Source organism: Carcharodon carcharias, chromosome 15 (assembly GCF_017639515.1).
Source record: "Carcharodon carcharias isolate sCarCar2 chromosome 15, sCarCar2.pri, whole genome shotgun sequence".
Lineage (NCBI taxonomy): Eukaryota > Metazoa > Chordata > Chondrichthyes > Lamniformes > Lamnidae > Carcharodon > Carcharodon carcharias.
The window spans coordinates 9,725,580-9,741,768 of NC_054481.1; the positions used below are offsets into that span (position 1 = coordinate 9,725,580).

The following is a 16,189-nucleotide window of genomic DNA, read 5'->3' on the forward strand; positions in this document are numbered from 1 at the left end:
TGCTGGAAATCCAAAACAAAAACAGAATTACCTGGAAAAACTCAGCAGGTCTGGCAGCATCGGCGGAGAAGAAAAGAGTTGATGTTTCGAGTCCTCATGACCCTTCAACAGAACTGAGTGAATCTTAGGAAATGGGACATGGGCCCCAGTTATGCCTGTCTCTTTATGGGGTATGAGGAACATTCCTTGTTCCAGTCCTACTCTGGCCCCCTTCCACAACTCTTTCTCTGGTACATCGATGATTACTTTGGTGCTGCTTCATGCTCTCGTCTGGACTTGAAAAAATGTATTAATTTTGCTTCCAATCTCTACCCCTCCATCATTTTCACATGGTCCATCTCTGATACTTCCCTCCACTTCCTTGACCTCTCTGTCTCAATCTCTGGTGATAGACTGACCACCAATATCCATTACAAGCCTACCAACTCCCACAGCTACCGCGACTACAGCTCCTCACACCCCGCTTCCTGTAAGGACTCCATTCCATTCTCTCAGTTCCTTTGCCTCCATTGCATCTGTTCTGATGAAGCTACATTCAAAAACAGTTCCTCCGACATCTCCTCCTTCTTCCTTAACCGAGGTTTTCCATCCACGGTCGTTGACAGGGCCCTCAACCATGTCCGGCCTATCTCCCGTGCATCCGCCCTCACGCCTTCTCCTCCCTCCAAGAAACATGATAGGGTCCCCCTTGTCCTCACTTATCACCCCACCAGCCTCCGCAGTCAAAGGATCATCCTCCGCCATTTCTGCCAACTCCAGCATGATGCCACCACCAAACACATCTTCCCTTCACGCCCCCTGGCGGCATTCCGTAGGGATCGTTCCCTTCGGGACACCCTGGTCCACTCCTCCATCACGCCCTACTCCTCAACCCTCACCTATGGCACCTCCCCATGCCCATGCAAAAGATGCAACACCTGTCCCTTCACTTCCTCTCTCCTCACCGTCCAAGGGCCCAAACACTCCTTTCAAGTGAAGCAGCATTTCACTTGCATTTCCCCCAACTTAGTCTACTGCATTCGTTGCTCCCAATGTGGTCTCCTCTACATTGGAGAGACCACACGTAAACTGGGCGACTGCTTTGCAGAACACCTGCGGTCTGTCCGCAAGAATGACCCAAACTTCCCTGTCATTTGCCATTTTAACACTCCAGCCTGCTCTCTTGCCCACATGTCTGTCCTTAGCTTGCTGCATTGTTCCAGTGAAGCCCAACGCAAACTGGAGGAACAGCACCTCATCTTCCAACTAGGCACTTTACAGCTTTCCGGACCGAATATTGAATTCAACAACTTTAGATCTTGAACTCCCTCCTCTATCCCCACCCCCTTTCTGTTTCTTCCCCCTTCCTTTTGTTTTTTTCCAATAATTTATATAGATTTTTCTTTTCCCACCTATTTCCATTATTTTTAAATCTTTTATGCCCTGCTAGCCTTTCCACCCCACCCCCACTAGAGCTGTACCTTGAGTTCCCCACCATCCATTCTTAATTAGCACATTTGTTTAGATAATATCACCACCTTCAACGCCTCTGTGTTCTTTTGTTCTTTTGTCTGTGACATCTTTTAATTATCTGCTCCTATCACTGCTTGCTTGTCCCTACAACCACACCACGCCCCCCACTTCTCTCCCCCCTCCCCCACCCCCACCTTAAACCAGCTTATAATTCACCCCTTTCCTAAGATTCACTCAGTTCTATTGAAGGGTCATGAGGACTCGAAACGTCAACTCTTTTCTTCTCTGCCGATGCTGCCAGACCTGCTGAGTTTTTCCAAGGGAAGGGAAATGTCAGAGATGGACCATGTGAAAATGATGGAGGGGTGGAAATTGGAAGCAAAATTAATACATTTTTCCAGATCCAGACGAGAGCATGAAGCGGCACCGAAGCAGTCATCGATGTACTGGAGAAAGAGTTGTGGGAGGGGGCCTGAGTAGGACTGGAACAAGGAATGTTGCACATACCCCATAAAGAGACAGGCATAGCTGGGGCCCATGAGGGTACCCATAGCCACACCTTTTATTTGGAGGAAGTGAGAGGAGTTTAAGGAGAAATTGTTCATTGAGAGAACAAGTTCAGCCAGACGGAGGAGAGTAGTGGTGGATGTGGATTGTTCGGACCTCTGTTCGAGGAAGAAGCGGAGAGCCCTCCGACCATCCCGGTGGGGGATGTAGAGGGATTGGATGTCCATGATGAAGAGGAGACGGTTAGAGCCAGGGAACTGGAAATTGTTGACATGATGTAGGCTGTCAGAGGAATCGTGGATGTAGGGAAAAGACTGAGCAAGGGGAGAGAGAATGGAGTCAAGATAGCAAGAAATGAGTTCCGTGGGGCAGGAACAGGCTGACACAATCGGTCTGCCAGGACAGTCTTGTTTCTGGATTTTGGGTAGGAGGTAGAAGCGGGCCGTCCGAGGTTGGGAGACTATGAGGTTGGAAGCTGTGGAGGGAAGATCTCCAGAGGAGATGAGGTCAGTGACAGTCCTGGAAACAATGGCTTGATGTTCAGTGGTGGGGTCATAGTTCTGGGGGAGGTAGGAGGAAGTGTCTGCGAGTTGACACTCAGCCTCTGCAAGATTGAAGTCATTGTGCCAGACAACAGGACCACTCTTGTCAGTGGATTTGATGACAAAGTCAGGGTTGGATCCGAGAGAACAGAGTGCAGCAAGTTATGAAAATGACAGGTTAGAGTGGGTGAGAGGAGCTGAGAAATTGAGACGACTGATGTCACACCAACAGTTCTCAATGAAAAGATCAAGAGCAGGTAAAATTCCAGAGGGAGGGGTCAAGGTGGAGGGAGAATATTGGAGGCGAGTAAAAGGATCCGTTGAACGGGGAGAGGACTCCTGCCCAAAGAAGTGAGCATGGAGGCGAAGGCGGCAGAAGAAGAGTTCAGCATTGTGCCGAGCCCGAAATTCATTGAGGTGAGGGCATAAGGGTATGAAACTGAGTCCTTTGCTGAGCACTGAACGTTTAGCATCAGAGAGGGGAAGGTCAGAGGGTATGGTGAAAACACAGCCGGGGCTGGGATATCTGCTTTCTACCTGCTACACCAATGTTCCAGCAGTCTCTCGATATTCTTTTGAGTATGCCAATAAAGTAATCATTAACAAATTGTCTAATTAAACAGCCAATTAGCCAAACATGCTCTTAAAGGCCCCTGTCACAAAAATAACCTAAAATTTTAAATGAACTAAATTAAAATGTTGCTTTCTGGGTTGAGGAAGCACCCCAGTCCCTGCAAGTACCCACTGGTCATGGAAAGCTCTCTCTCTGTAAGTGCTCTAAGTACTTAATTGAACAATGTCCTTTACCTGTGCACTTAACCATATAATTAACATGCCATTAATAAGAATGGCAGTCAGAAAGATCCATCATTCCTTTGTACATACTGCGAGTTTAACCATAGCCAATTAAAAACCTGCCCAGCAACTGCATAATTTACCATTTTACCAATGAGTCATCTTTTGAGTTTCTCTCATGCCCACTGGGCAGCTGGCGCTTTCCACCCATTTTAGGTGCTCGACTAACCACAACATATAGGGGAGATCCCCAGGCCTCAAGCTATGGCCAACAAGTGCAATCTCCATTTGTCCCACCCCCTCGCATCTTGGTAGGGGTTAAAGTCACCCTCACGTGTTCCAGGGAAACAACTGTCAGCAACCTTTAATCACGGCGCTCTAAAAATGACTGCTAAATAAGACACGGTTGTCAAGCTTTATCCAACATATTCTAGTAAAATGAAGTTTAAGTTCAGGTACATTTTACATCCAGATGGTATATATATTTTCAAAAAGCTTTGGTAGAAATGCTTTTCCTCAGAAGGCTAAAAGATATACCCCTGATTAACATGATTCCTCTGTTCTGTCAAGGGGATTGGAACACATGTCCTCACTTGATGCATCAGTTTACTTACCCTTAAGATAGAGGTTTCAATTTTACCCCAAAAACTTGCAACATGTGTCACATATACAGTCTCTGCTGTAGTTACTTTATCTTTATTGTCAGTTTCATCTGGGTCAAGCCCATAAGTAATTTACTTCAACGGGAGTTGTCTCAAACTGCTAACTGCTACTTGCACAATAGTAAGGTTGTGGAGTAGAATAATTAGACTCTCTTGTGATTTGGACATAACTTCAGCCCGTGTACTTTTCAATCTCTCCAAAGGCAGACCCGATTAGCACTTGTTGAAGCTGAATTGGGTTCATTTCAGTTTTCATTCCATAGCAAGGAGAAACATACAGAGTAATAGGTTCTGATTAAAGCTGCATTGTTCAAATGATACAATATATGTTCACATAATGATATAAAATAAGGAATACTTTGTGCTATCCCAATTTGGTGGGTCATCTTACTTAACCTAATGAGAATAACTTCTCTGCATTTTGTTGTACAATCTCCTGGTTAAACAACTCTCCTTCCACAGCCTCCTGCACTCTGTCCAACTGTGTCTGCAACCCCTGATTCCAAAACCAGACAAACTTTCTTTCTGGTCTTTTCATTCTAACTATTAAAAGTCTTTCTCACAGGCCAACACAAAGAGTTTTCCAAAGTCATATTGCAAGGCGTCTTTCTGAAAATCAGGAAAAACTATTGAATCACGTGTTGTTCAGGCTCTGAAAGAAGTAACTTCCTGTTTAGTATATTAACCACATTGTAGCTGGTTGTCTCTTTTCTGAACCTTGTGAGAATACACTCAGCTTTTGATCAAAAGTAACATTTTCCAAATCCTTTCTCTGAAAAAATAACCAGAAAATTCAGAAATATGATGGGGTGAAGAATGAACAATGTGAATCACCAGGAGGGCTGAATAATGAATAAGCCTGTCTGAAAATATTACTGAGACACTAGTAAATCAGAGGCAGCACCAGCATTTTGATTTGGTTTTCAAAAATTAATTTTAGATATTTTAAGTAATTAAGCATAAAGCACTGTACCCCACAATATCCTTGCAAATTATTTCTACAGATTGACTTTAATTGATCTTCACCTATGATAATAAAGTGGTATATGTGATATCTGAATTAATACTTTTCTCACTACAAAAATCATTTACCTTATATAATTCTGAAGCTTTGCTACAGTGGTCAGGAGGCAGAGGTGGTAACCCAGGCAACCCTCTTGTATAACTACTGTGAAGTATGGGGAGATCCTGTGACTAAAGTCAACAACAGTGTTATTTGCTTCTCAACAATTCAGTATAACATGAATCTTCACTAAGAAATCTATTCTCATAAAACTCAATTTAAGAATTAATAAAACAGAACTTTTGATACAGTAGCTGAGCTTTAGTCTACGTTTTCTGTAGTTCTAAATTTATATACTTCAGTGACAAAAGACAAAGCTATTACATAAGGTATTTTATGAGGCTTGCCCCTGAACATACAATTTATCAGTTTTCCATTAACTTGTGACAAACTAATCAGTCAGTTTGATAATATATGTGTACCTGCTTTTTCTTATAAACTTGACTTCAGAAAATCTTGAATTGGTAGAAAATCGATGGGGAAGGACTTATAATACCTTTCTCCCCAATTAAAACGGACAGCCTTGTACTTTTTTATACATAAGAAAGAAAAAGATTATATACTAAATCTAAATCCGTTTTATGTTTGAAATCCACCATGAAGTGGCTGGCCTCCTGAGCAAGATCACCATCTTCTTGTCATTTTCAAATTTAGGTGCAGAAGCATTAAATGTTCTTGTTTAACCTACAGGTCATTGCTCTCAATACCATAATCATAAGCTGAGGCTAAGTAACTACATATCATGGGCAGAATTTCACTTGGAGACGGTGACCCTGACCCTGGCTTAGAAGTCAGGGGGAAGCCTGCCTTTGTGTGGCTGGGAAGCCCTGAGTTGATTTAACGGTCGTTAGGATATTAATTGCTTCGGGATTAGACTTCCCATCCCCATCTGGGAGGAAGTCCCACTTCAAAGAGCTACCAGCCAATCATATGGCTCTCTAGTCCTAGCAGCACCATTGGGAGCAGTGGCCATGGCTGGAACTGCAGCCTGTCCCCAATGACAATCATCGCTGGAGCCAGACACCCACGTAAGTGAGAGGGTTTCACTGCAGCCAGTCTGGAATGTCCAGGGAGGGAGACTGGGGGCCACATTTGGGAGGGTAAACTTGCAAGGGTGAGTAGTACCATGGAGGTGGGGGCCTCCGTTTAGAAAAGGGTGCCCAAACAGGACTGAAGCTTCCCTCCACCTTCAACAAGGTTTACCACATGGCATGGGCAGCCCCCACTGCTGGTAACATAGCAGTGATGGCAGGAAGAGGTTCTTAAGTGATCATTAATTGGCCACATAAGGGCCCTAATTGGCTCAAGAGCTAGGTGGCCACCCAATGCCTCCCCCACCACTGCTATTTTACAAGCAGCAGTGGGTACGTGATGGGCATGGTGCCCCCTGCCATCCCACCTGATCTTAAACCTCCCGCTTGCCAGCCCGCTCCAGGGCCGGAGGGAAGGGGGGAGGGTGGGGGTGGAATTCCAGCCCATGTTTCCATGTCTGAACATCAGAAACACCAAGGTGACATTGGCACAGTCAACACACCTGACAATTTGTGGTAAGTTCTAAAACAAAAATAGGCTCATTAGAAATAAAATTTATTTTGCAAGATTCTAACCTAATTCCTGACAGCCAGCATGATTTTCAACATGTTAGTTCCACTGGTAATCTTGTGCCTATGATTCACATATGTGAATCTCTGCTGTTGAACATTTTGATGAGTTATCTGTTTTTCCCTCGGATGCCTCCAAAATATTAGAATCTGGCATGGTCCATTTCCAAACAAGTTACTATCATATGGTCTTCCACCAAAGATACGCCCACGGCTACAGAATTTCCTCTCAAATTGCTGTAGTTGATGGCTCATCTCTAACTTGTTTATCCTCTCTTCCATTGTGTTATCACTTCACATCAATGACCATCTCTGCTTATCACCTAAGTCTATCTACGGTTTTGCTGATGATTTCACTTTCATTCATCAACTTTCTTCCTCTTGCCCTCAGTGAGCACATCCTCCAATCCTCTTGCAATGCTATGGTTGATTTCACTATATCTTGATTTCCTTAAAGTCTTTCAAAGGAGCAATTCCAATTCCTCATAGGCAAATCCTTTATATTTCACATAAGTAGAAACAACAGCAACTGCCTCTAATTTTTGATGGATTTACCCTTAGTCCTTCTTTATCCATTGTGTTCATGGTCACACTACTTCCTCTGATCTCAGATTGAAAGTCCCATACCTCAATTACCGAGCTGTCTCTAGAAATCTAAAACAAAAACAGAATTACCTGGAAAAACTCAGCAGGTCTGGCAGCATCGGCGGAGAAGAAAAGAGTTGACGTTTCGAGTCCTCATGACCCTTCGACAGAACTTGAGTTCGAGTCCAGGAAAGAGCTGAAATATAAGCTGGTTTAAGGTGTGTGTGTGGGGGGCGGAGAGATAGAGAGACAGAGAGGTGGAGGGGGTTGGTGTGGTTGTAGCGACAAATAAGCAGTGATAGAAGCAGATCATCAAAAGATGTCAACAACAATAGTACAATAGAACACATAGGTGTTAAAGTTAAAGTTGGCGATATTATCTAAACGAATGTGCTAATTAAGAATGGATGGTAGGGCACTCAAGGTATAGCTCTAGTGGGTTTTTTTTTATTTTATATAATGGAAATAGGTGGGAAAAGGAAAATCTTTATAATTTATTGGGAAAAAAAAAAGAAGGGGGAAACAGAAAGGGGGTGGGGATGGGGGAGGGGACTCACGACCTAAAGTTGTTGAATTCAATATTCAGTCCGGAAGGCTGTAAAGTGCCTAGTCGGAAGATGAGGTGTTGTTCCTCCAGTTTGCGTTGGGCTTCACTGGAACAATGCAGCAAGCCAAGGACAGACATGTGGGCAAGAGAGCAGGGTGGAGTGTTAAAATGGCAAGCGACAGGGAGGTTTGGGTCATTCTTGCGGACAGACCGCAGGTGTTCTGCAAAGCGGTCGCCCAGTTTACGTTTGGTCTCTCCAATGTGTTCCGATGATGCTACATTCAAAAACAGTTCCTCTGACATGTCCTCCTTCTTCCTTAACCGAGGTTTTCCACCCACGGTCGTTGACAGGGCCCTCAACCATGTCCGGCCCATCTCCCGCGCATCCGCCCTCACTCCTTCTCCTCCCTCCCAGAAACATGATAGGGTCCCCCTTGTCCTCACTTATCACCCCACCAGCCTCCGCATTCAAAGGATCATCCTCCGCCATTTCCGCCAACTCCAGCATGATGCCACTACCAAACACATCTTCCCTTCACCCCCCTTATCGGCATTCCGTAGGGATCGCTCCCTCCGGGACACCCTGGTCCACTCCTCCATCACCCCCTACTCCTCAACCCCCTCCTATGGCACAACCCCTTGCCCACGCAAAAGATGCAACACCTGCCCCTTCACTTCCTCTCTCCTCACCGTCCAAGGACCCAAACACTCCTTTCAAGTGAAGCAGCATTTCACTTGCATTTCCCCCAACTTAGTCTACTGCATTCGTTGCTCCCAATGTGGTCTCCTCTACATTGGAGAGACCAAACGTAAACTGGGCGACCGCTTTGCAGAACACCTGCGGTCTGTCCGCAAGAATGACCCAAACCTCCCTGTCGCTTGCCATTTTAACACTCCACCCTGCTCTCTTGCCCACATGTCTGTCCTTGGCTTGCTGCATTGTTCCAGTGAAGCCCAACGCAAACTGGAGGAACAACACCTCATCTTCCGACTAGGGACTTTACAGCCTTCCGGACTGAATATTGAATTCAACAACTTTAGGTCGTGAGTCCCCTCCCCCATCCCCACCCCCTTTCTGTTTCCCCCTTCTTTTTTTTTTCCCAATAAATTATAAAGATTTTCCTTTTCCCACCTATTTCCATTATATAAAATAAAAAAAAACCCACTAGAGCTATACCTTGAGTGCCCTACCATCCATTCTTAATTAGCACATTCGTTTAGATAATATCACCAACTTTAACTTTAACACCTATGTGTTCTATTGTACTATTGTTGTTGACATCTTTTGATGATCTGCTTCTATCACTGCTTGTTTGTCGCTACAACCACACCAACCCCCTCCACCTCTCTGTCTCTCTATCTCTCCGCCCCCCACACACACACCTTAAACCAGCTTATATTTCAGCTCTTTCCTGGACTCGAACTCAAGTTCTGTCGAAGGGTCATGAGGACTCGAAACGTCAACTCTTTTCTTCTCCGCCGATGCTGCCAGACCTGCTGAGTTTTTCCAGGTAATTCTGTTTTTGTTTTGGATTTCCAGCATCCGCAGTTTTTTTGTTTTTATCTAGAAATCTAGTATAGCTTTCTATTTCATGCCAAACATTTTTCCCTGAAGAACTCTTAACTTTTTCAAAATCCTCAGTCTGTTCAAGGTTTGAAAACCACTGCTCTGACTAGGTAGATTTTTCAACTTTTCTGTTGCAATCCTTTCACCAGGGAGGCTGTGACAGAGATATGTCACCTGTTGCAGCATCAACTACAGCCCAGGATAAGGGCTGCGCAGATCATTGGCCATAGCTCTGTATTTTTAGGTCTCCAGGTCAATCCAAGCTGCAATTGGTGATGCATCAAACAGGTGATGGATGTGCTCCTCACTAAACATTATAAATATCTTAATTTCCCCAGAAAGCAAGAATAGCTTGATTCCCATAAGTACAGGACACCTGTGGTTGTGCCCACAAAGCCTTACATACTAAACATATGGAGATTCTGGACTATTCCTAAGTAGGAAGGGCTTCCACTCATTCAATGTATTACTAATTTGCAATGACAGGAACTATGTTATGGAGATCTTCACATCTGGTGGGAGACAGTAGTGTAGTGATATTGTCACTGGACTAGCAATCCAGAGACCCAGGGTAATGTTCTGGGGACACAGGTTCAAATCCCACCACAGCAGATGATGAGATTTGAATTCAATAAAAATCTGAAATTAAAAGTCTAATGGTGACCATGAAACCATCATCAATCACTGTAAAAAGCCATTTGGTTCAATAATGTCCTTAAGGGAGGGAAATCTGCTGTCTTTGTCTGGCCTACATGTGACCCACAGCAATGCTCTCTGCAGACTCATGGGATATTGGGGATATCCAGACCCACAGCAATGCCCTCTGAAATGGCCTAGCAAGCTGCTCAATTCTCAAGGACAGTTAGGGCAATAATGTTGGCCTAGCCAGTGATGTCCCCTGTCTCATGAATGAATATACTAAAAAAACAAGGACACCTTGTTTTCCATCTTCTCCTTAATACTTTGAAAGTGAGACAAGATGTTGGAACCCAGAGCCTAGATAGTAACTGATCTTCCATCAAAACCTATCAAAGCTGTCACCAGAAGCTACATATCTGAGGGCCTTGTTGTAGTATCCATACAACTGACTATGCTTGACTACACTGATTCCATGCCATGTGAGAATATTCCACAAAGTTTGGTGTTGGACTTCTCCATATTGCTGCTTCTATACATGCTGTCATGCACATAATTAACCTCTGAGCCTTGAAATCAGAAACAAGTTATATTAAATTGCAATTCAAGTTTGAAAAATTATTTGCTTGCAAAGTTTGTAAAGAATATTATATTTCAATCAACTGCTTGATTTTTTTTCTGCCATTGCCTTGTACTTGTAATAATTCATTTAAGCAAACTTTGAAATTCTTGATTTCCTATAAGGGAAATTAAATTGATCAGAAAATCCCATGAAATAACTTAGTTAAATATGTGATATGGGAATGATTTCAAGCTTGTAATCTTATCTCTCAATTCAAACGACTATCATAAATCACTTTAGCCTCACTCTCAAGTTTGCTATTTGAATACACATTGCCTTGTTATCATTCCCAGATATCAGTTTCTCTAAATATTTGAATAGTCTGGCAAAGTGAAAGGCAGATGTATTAGAGTCTTGGATGAAGCAATAAATGTTAAACAGATATACATGCAAAGAGACTTCCAAATTTGATTTTTCAGAAGGCTCATTTCCAACAACAGCAACAACTTTAACATGATAAAATATCCAAAGTGCTTCACAGGAGTGTTATAAGCCAAAATTTGATATCAAGCCACAGATACTGGGCCTCTTAAAATCAACAGAAACAGAGGAGGGGAGGCAAAGATTTTAGGGAGAGAAAACTAGAGCTCAGGGCCTTGGCAACTGAAGGCATGACTGTCAATGATGGGAGTGATTAAAATCAGAGGTGTACAAGAGGCCAGGACTGAAGGAGTGCAGATATCTTGAAGGGCTGTGGGGCTGGAGGAGATTACAGAGATAGGGAGGGGTGAGGCCTTGGATGGATTTGAAAACAAGAATGAGAAAATCAAGGCATTGCTTAACCCAGAGCCAATGTAGGTCAGCAAGTGCAAGACTGACAAATGAACATGACTTGGTGAGAGTTAGGACCTGAGCAACAGAATTTTGGATGACCTCAAGGTTCCAGAGGTCAGCCAAGAGTGCATTGGAATAGTCAAGTCTAGAGGTAACAAAGGCATGGATGAGGGTTTCAGCAGTAGATGAGCTAAGGCAGGAGTGGAGTGAGGCAATATTACAGAAGTGGAAATTGATAGTCTTAATGATAGTGTGGATAGGTGGCCGGAAGTTTATCCTGGAGTCAAATATCACATCAAGGTTGCAAACAATCTGGGTTCAGTTTCAGAGAGTTGCTGGGGGAGGGATAGAGTCAGTGGCTAAGGAATGGAGTTTGTGGCAGGGACCAAAGATAATTTCCTCGCATTCAAAGAGGCAGTTTGTCATGGATTTCGTGTCAAATTATTCTATCTGTGCTCCAGCGTAATTACCTGCAATGCAGTTTTCTGATTTGTCTAACCTTATCTACAGCACACAGGTTTTATATCCCCAATCATATTGCTGATGCCAGCCAGTGTTTACAACATAGCAAAACATTGAGCAAGTCCTCTAATCTTAACTTTAAAGTGATGCCTGTCACATTGTGACATTAGTCACATTGCTTCTAACATGCCCACAATTTCCATGGCCACCTCTGCTAATGGAGACACATGATGGAGGGTGGCTCCCACATATAGTGTGTCAGCTTGTCGTGTAAGGAGAAAGGATGTGTGTTAGCGTGCACCTGGTGAAAGTTTATGGGATGTGTGCGTCAATGGTGAGGGAAAGGTGGCACAGGTTTAGGGAAGTAATTGCGATGACAGTAATAGATACAGAATGTGCCAGTAGCAACAGAAGCTGGTTCAATGAAGTGTGTTGCTGTGACTGAATGAAAGTGATGGGGAGCAATAGAGGGAATGTGCAGGGTCTACTCTCAGTGCAGGGGAGTAACAGAGATAGGAACTGGGAGGCTTCCGTTTGCAGCCCTGCTCAGATTATTACGCTTCTTACAGCATTGCAGCCAGGTCCTAAGTTCAATGCTTCTCGTATGGATCTGTTTGGCCAGTTCTGCCCACTGGTGCCAAGCAACTTGCTTGTTACTAAGTTCCTGTCTAATTACGAGTAAAGAAACATTCTGGGTGCATTACCCGACATTGTATTGGGGTATAAAAACAGATGCAAAATATGACGAGTTAACAAATTAAATTTAGAAATTTGAGCGCATTTTACAGGGGGAGAAAAAAAACAAGTGAATTCCTCTCGCAATAGTGTTATTTTCCCTCTTAGGAAAACCTTTTTCAATGCAGTTTTGAATGTATTTAAATAATGTAATTTATACATTGAGGCACGCTACACAATAAATAATATGCATTAATGCAATTTTGAAATTGACAATTTAGGTAGCTTCTGTTATATTTTAATTCCGCTTCTAGAAAGCGCAAAGTTATGTGTCACTCATTCAAAATCAAAACATATTAAACAGCAGAAACATTGAAGATGAGATACACAAAAGGCAAAGGAATTCGCGCACAAAGAGTTTAGGTTCCTACCTCCTGTTCTTCCATCTTTGGTAGCAGCAATTGAAGAATCAATTTCTTGGAACAAAACTCAGTCCCTGAATGAAGTCTTCAACATATCTTAGGTCATTATTCGTGAAAATCTCCTAAGGAACAGTCGCCGTTTTGTTTCGTCATAGAAAGTTGTGGCTCTGCGTCTTTCTGACGGGCAAGTGCCCACACTCAGCCAGTTTTATTAAAGCTGGGACGCTTTCCCAAATGCCTCTTTCATTGAACTTTCTAAACGCCAGAATTTCATTGTCAGATTATCTGCTTGAACTGAAGCGTTTCGTGAGTTTTTTTTTGTAACTGAACGAACTTTCTGATTGATAAAAAAGTTAACTTTAATGTGTTTCATAAAGTTATAGTCTGTGACCCAAGGTTGTCCCTGTATCGGCATGCCAGCAACTCATTGTGCAGCACGCTGTTGTTTATTTGTTACTGCGTTCCTGTTGCTAGGTTCCCGAGGATGTTACATATTAATACCTCGTCCTTGTTTTAAAGAAGTGCTTCCCAATTTTCGCGGAAGCATCCCTTTGCAAACGGACCCACCATCTAAATTATAAAACGATATAATACTCTCAATATGAAAGTGATGAGTGGAAAGTGTGTTTGCTTTCAAGAAAACAGTTATTGCTTACAGGTATCAATGAGATGGGTGTGCCCCCTCCTGCTCATTGCACTGTGTCTATTCTTAGTGTGATATATGCCACACTCTGCCCCCACCTCTCAGCGGGCACCGATCCAGCCTCATAATTACTTTCACATTATTTCCTGGATCATCTAGAAAATGTCGACAGATGCCACCACCCCATCCCCGCACCCCCCCCTCCTCCCTTCCCCCAACTCACCTCCCCCCGCCTCCTTCCCCCAACTCACTTGGAGAACCACTGTTCAAAAGAACTTGAGTCACTTAAAGCCGCGTGTCCAAACAAAACAGTTACACATATACATGCTCCAATTGGCATAAATGATGCAGTCAATAAATTAGGAGCACAGTTCTTTCTTCATTCAAATAAGACAATGTGGGTACAGTCTGCATTAAATTTGTGACATGTGACATTTGTGTTGGCATGTGATCTGGCAAGTTTTAAAACTTAAAATAAGTTTTAAGGAAAACACACAATATCATCAGTAATAAATCAATACCTGCCACAGTACCAAAGCAGCTCTTTCCAAAGTCACAAATGTCATCCTGCGTGACTGTGACAATGGTAATCTTTCCCTCCTCGTCCTTCTCGACCTATCTGCAGCCTTTGACACCATTGTTCACACCATCCTCCTCCAGCTAGTTCCATTCTTACGTGCCCAGACAAAGCCAGAGCATCAACTGCAATGGCCTCTCCTCCTGCTTCCAAACCATTACCTCTGGCAACGTCCAAGGATCTATCATTGGCCTCCTCGGTGATATCATCTGAAAAATGTCTGCTTCCGCATGAACGCCAATGATACTCAGCTTAGCCTTGTCACCACCTCGCTCACCACCTTCCACTGTTGCTAAATTGTCAGACTGCTTGTTCAATATCCAGTAATGGATAGCAGAAATTTCCACCAAAAAAAATTGGGAAGACTGAAACTATTAACTTGGGTGCCTGCAAAAAATCTCCACCAACTCCAACCCCTCCCTGGCAACTCTCTGAGGCTGAATTGGACTGTTCACAACACTGGTGTCATATTTGGCCCCAGCAATAAACCCAGGCAGTGATTTACATATAATCTAATGTGGGCTATATACTTTCTATATCATAACTGGACAGCCTGTGCATGAAGACTTTGTTTCTTGCAGTTTTTGGTCTTCGGGTTCTTCTCTGTTTTTCTCTCTCTCCCTTGTCTTGTTTTCCAGTTTTCTCCACTGCAGAGAGACAAAGTTAGGGTCTCTTTTATCCTGGCTCTTATCCAATTATCCCTCACTTCAAATATCTTCAGCCCCACGTTTGCGCATACTTTCCTTGACCAACCAGGTTTCTCTCATGTGAGCATCACACCATTACATGTTTTTCACATCCATCTTTGCTCGACTGCCTTTTATCTCAGAGCTCCAAGGTCTTACCTCTTAGAGAGGCCTAAACATTCCGATCCTGTGTCTTTCCATGCACAAGCAATTCCCACAAACAAAATCTTGGCTTTTTGATGCAAGTAAGTTTTTTAAAAAAAATATATAATTTCCCCATAGTCCCACTAGCTTGGCACCTTTTCTATACTGTGCCCTATTAGTAAGTTTTCCCACTTTACTACACTACCAAGACAAGTTCCTAATAAAGTTAAACTTTAATTATTTCTGGTTAGTATAAGTCTGGTTATTCGGTTAAAAACCTAATAATCTTACAAATTACTGCACTGTGCATTTAGCTACTGTTATGAACAATGTAAAATTTTGTATTTATATATATATTTGTGTGTTGAGAAAGATAAAAATGGTTTCAGTTTCATTTAGGTTTTGTTTATGAACCTTGGTGCCTGGGAGTCTGGATAGACTTGTGACTCAAAGGTTTCAGGTATTTTGGGTTTGTTTGTATATATACATTTTTAATGAGGCTGTAAACCTGAAATTAAAGAGATGGGTTAAAAGGGGTTATATGTTGTACTCTGAGGAAAAAAAACACAAAGTAGAAAATGATACTGTTGCCTAGCAACAGTGATCCAGTGACACAGACACAGAAAAAAGCAGGAGTTGAGCAAGGAAACAGAGGGAGAAGACAGGGATTTTACGCTCTCTGAGAAGAAAAACTACATTGGGACAGTAGTTAACTGAACAATCATAGAGGACACAGTGAAGTGATCAGTTTAGCAGAGGTGCTACTGGAAGACTGAGTTTAGGGAGCTCATTTGTTTGTTCTACAGTTGAAGAAACAGTGAATTTAGAGTGTGTTTTTTAGGTGGCTTGGGGAGAGATATCAGTTTGGTGAGAAGCATCAAGTGAATGCTCAGGAATTCACCAGAACCAGAAGTAACTATGCCAGTTCTAAGCAAGAAACCTTTGTGTCAAGCTGGTTTATGTGTCTGTAAAGATATTGCTGGGATAAAGAAATAGTCGGTACTTGAATCACCTTCTTGTGTTTGTATTGAGATCTTTACAACCTTTTTGACTGGTATAACATAGTTCATTTTTCTTGTTTTAATAAATATTTTGTTCTTTGTAATAAAAGTTTGTATTAAAAATTAAAATTTGTTCAGTAACTTTTCTCCACAGTCTAAAAAAAATCTAGGACCTATCAAGACAGGTTTCACTTTGGGATCTTACTTGTCCGGTATTAACATCAGC

General features: G+C 42.8%; 1 protein-coding gene across 1 annotated transcript in view; it reads right to left on the reverse strand.

Annotated features, from left to right (window-relative positions):
• dnah3 (dynein axonemal heavy chain 3) overlaps positions 1-12,997 on the reverse strand; it is a 170,740-nt gene extending 157,743 nt beyond the window's left edge. The window contains exon 1 of the mRNA XM_041206203.1: positions 12,922-12,997. Within this exon, the coding sequence (XP_041062137.1) occupies positions 12,922-12,936 (15 nt within the window). The 5' untranslated portion in view covers positions 12,937-12,997. The remainder of the gene's footprint in view (positions 1-12,921) is intronic.
• Between the last annotated feature and the right edge of the window lie 3,192 nt (positions 12,998-16,189).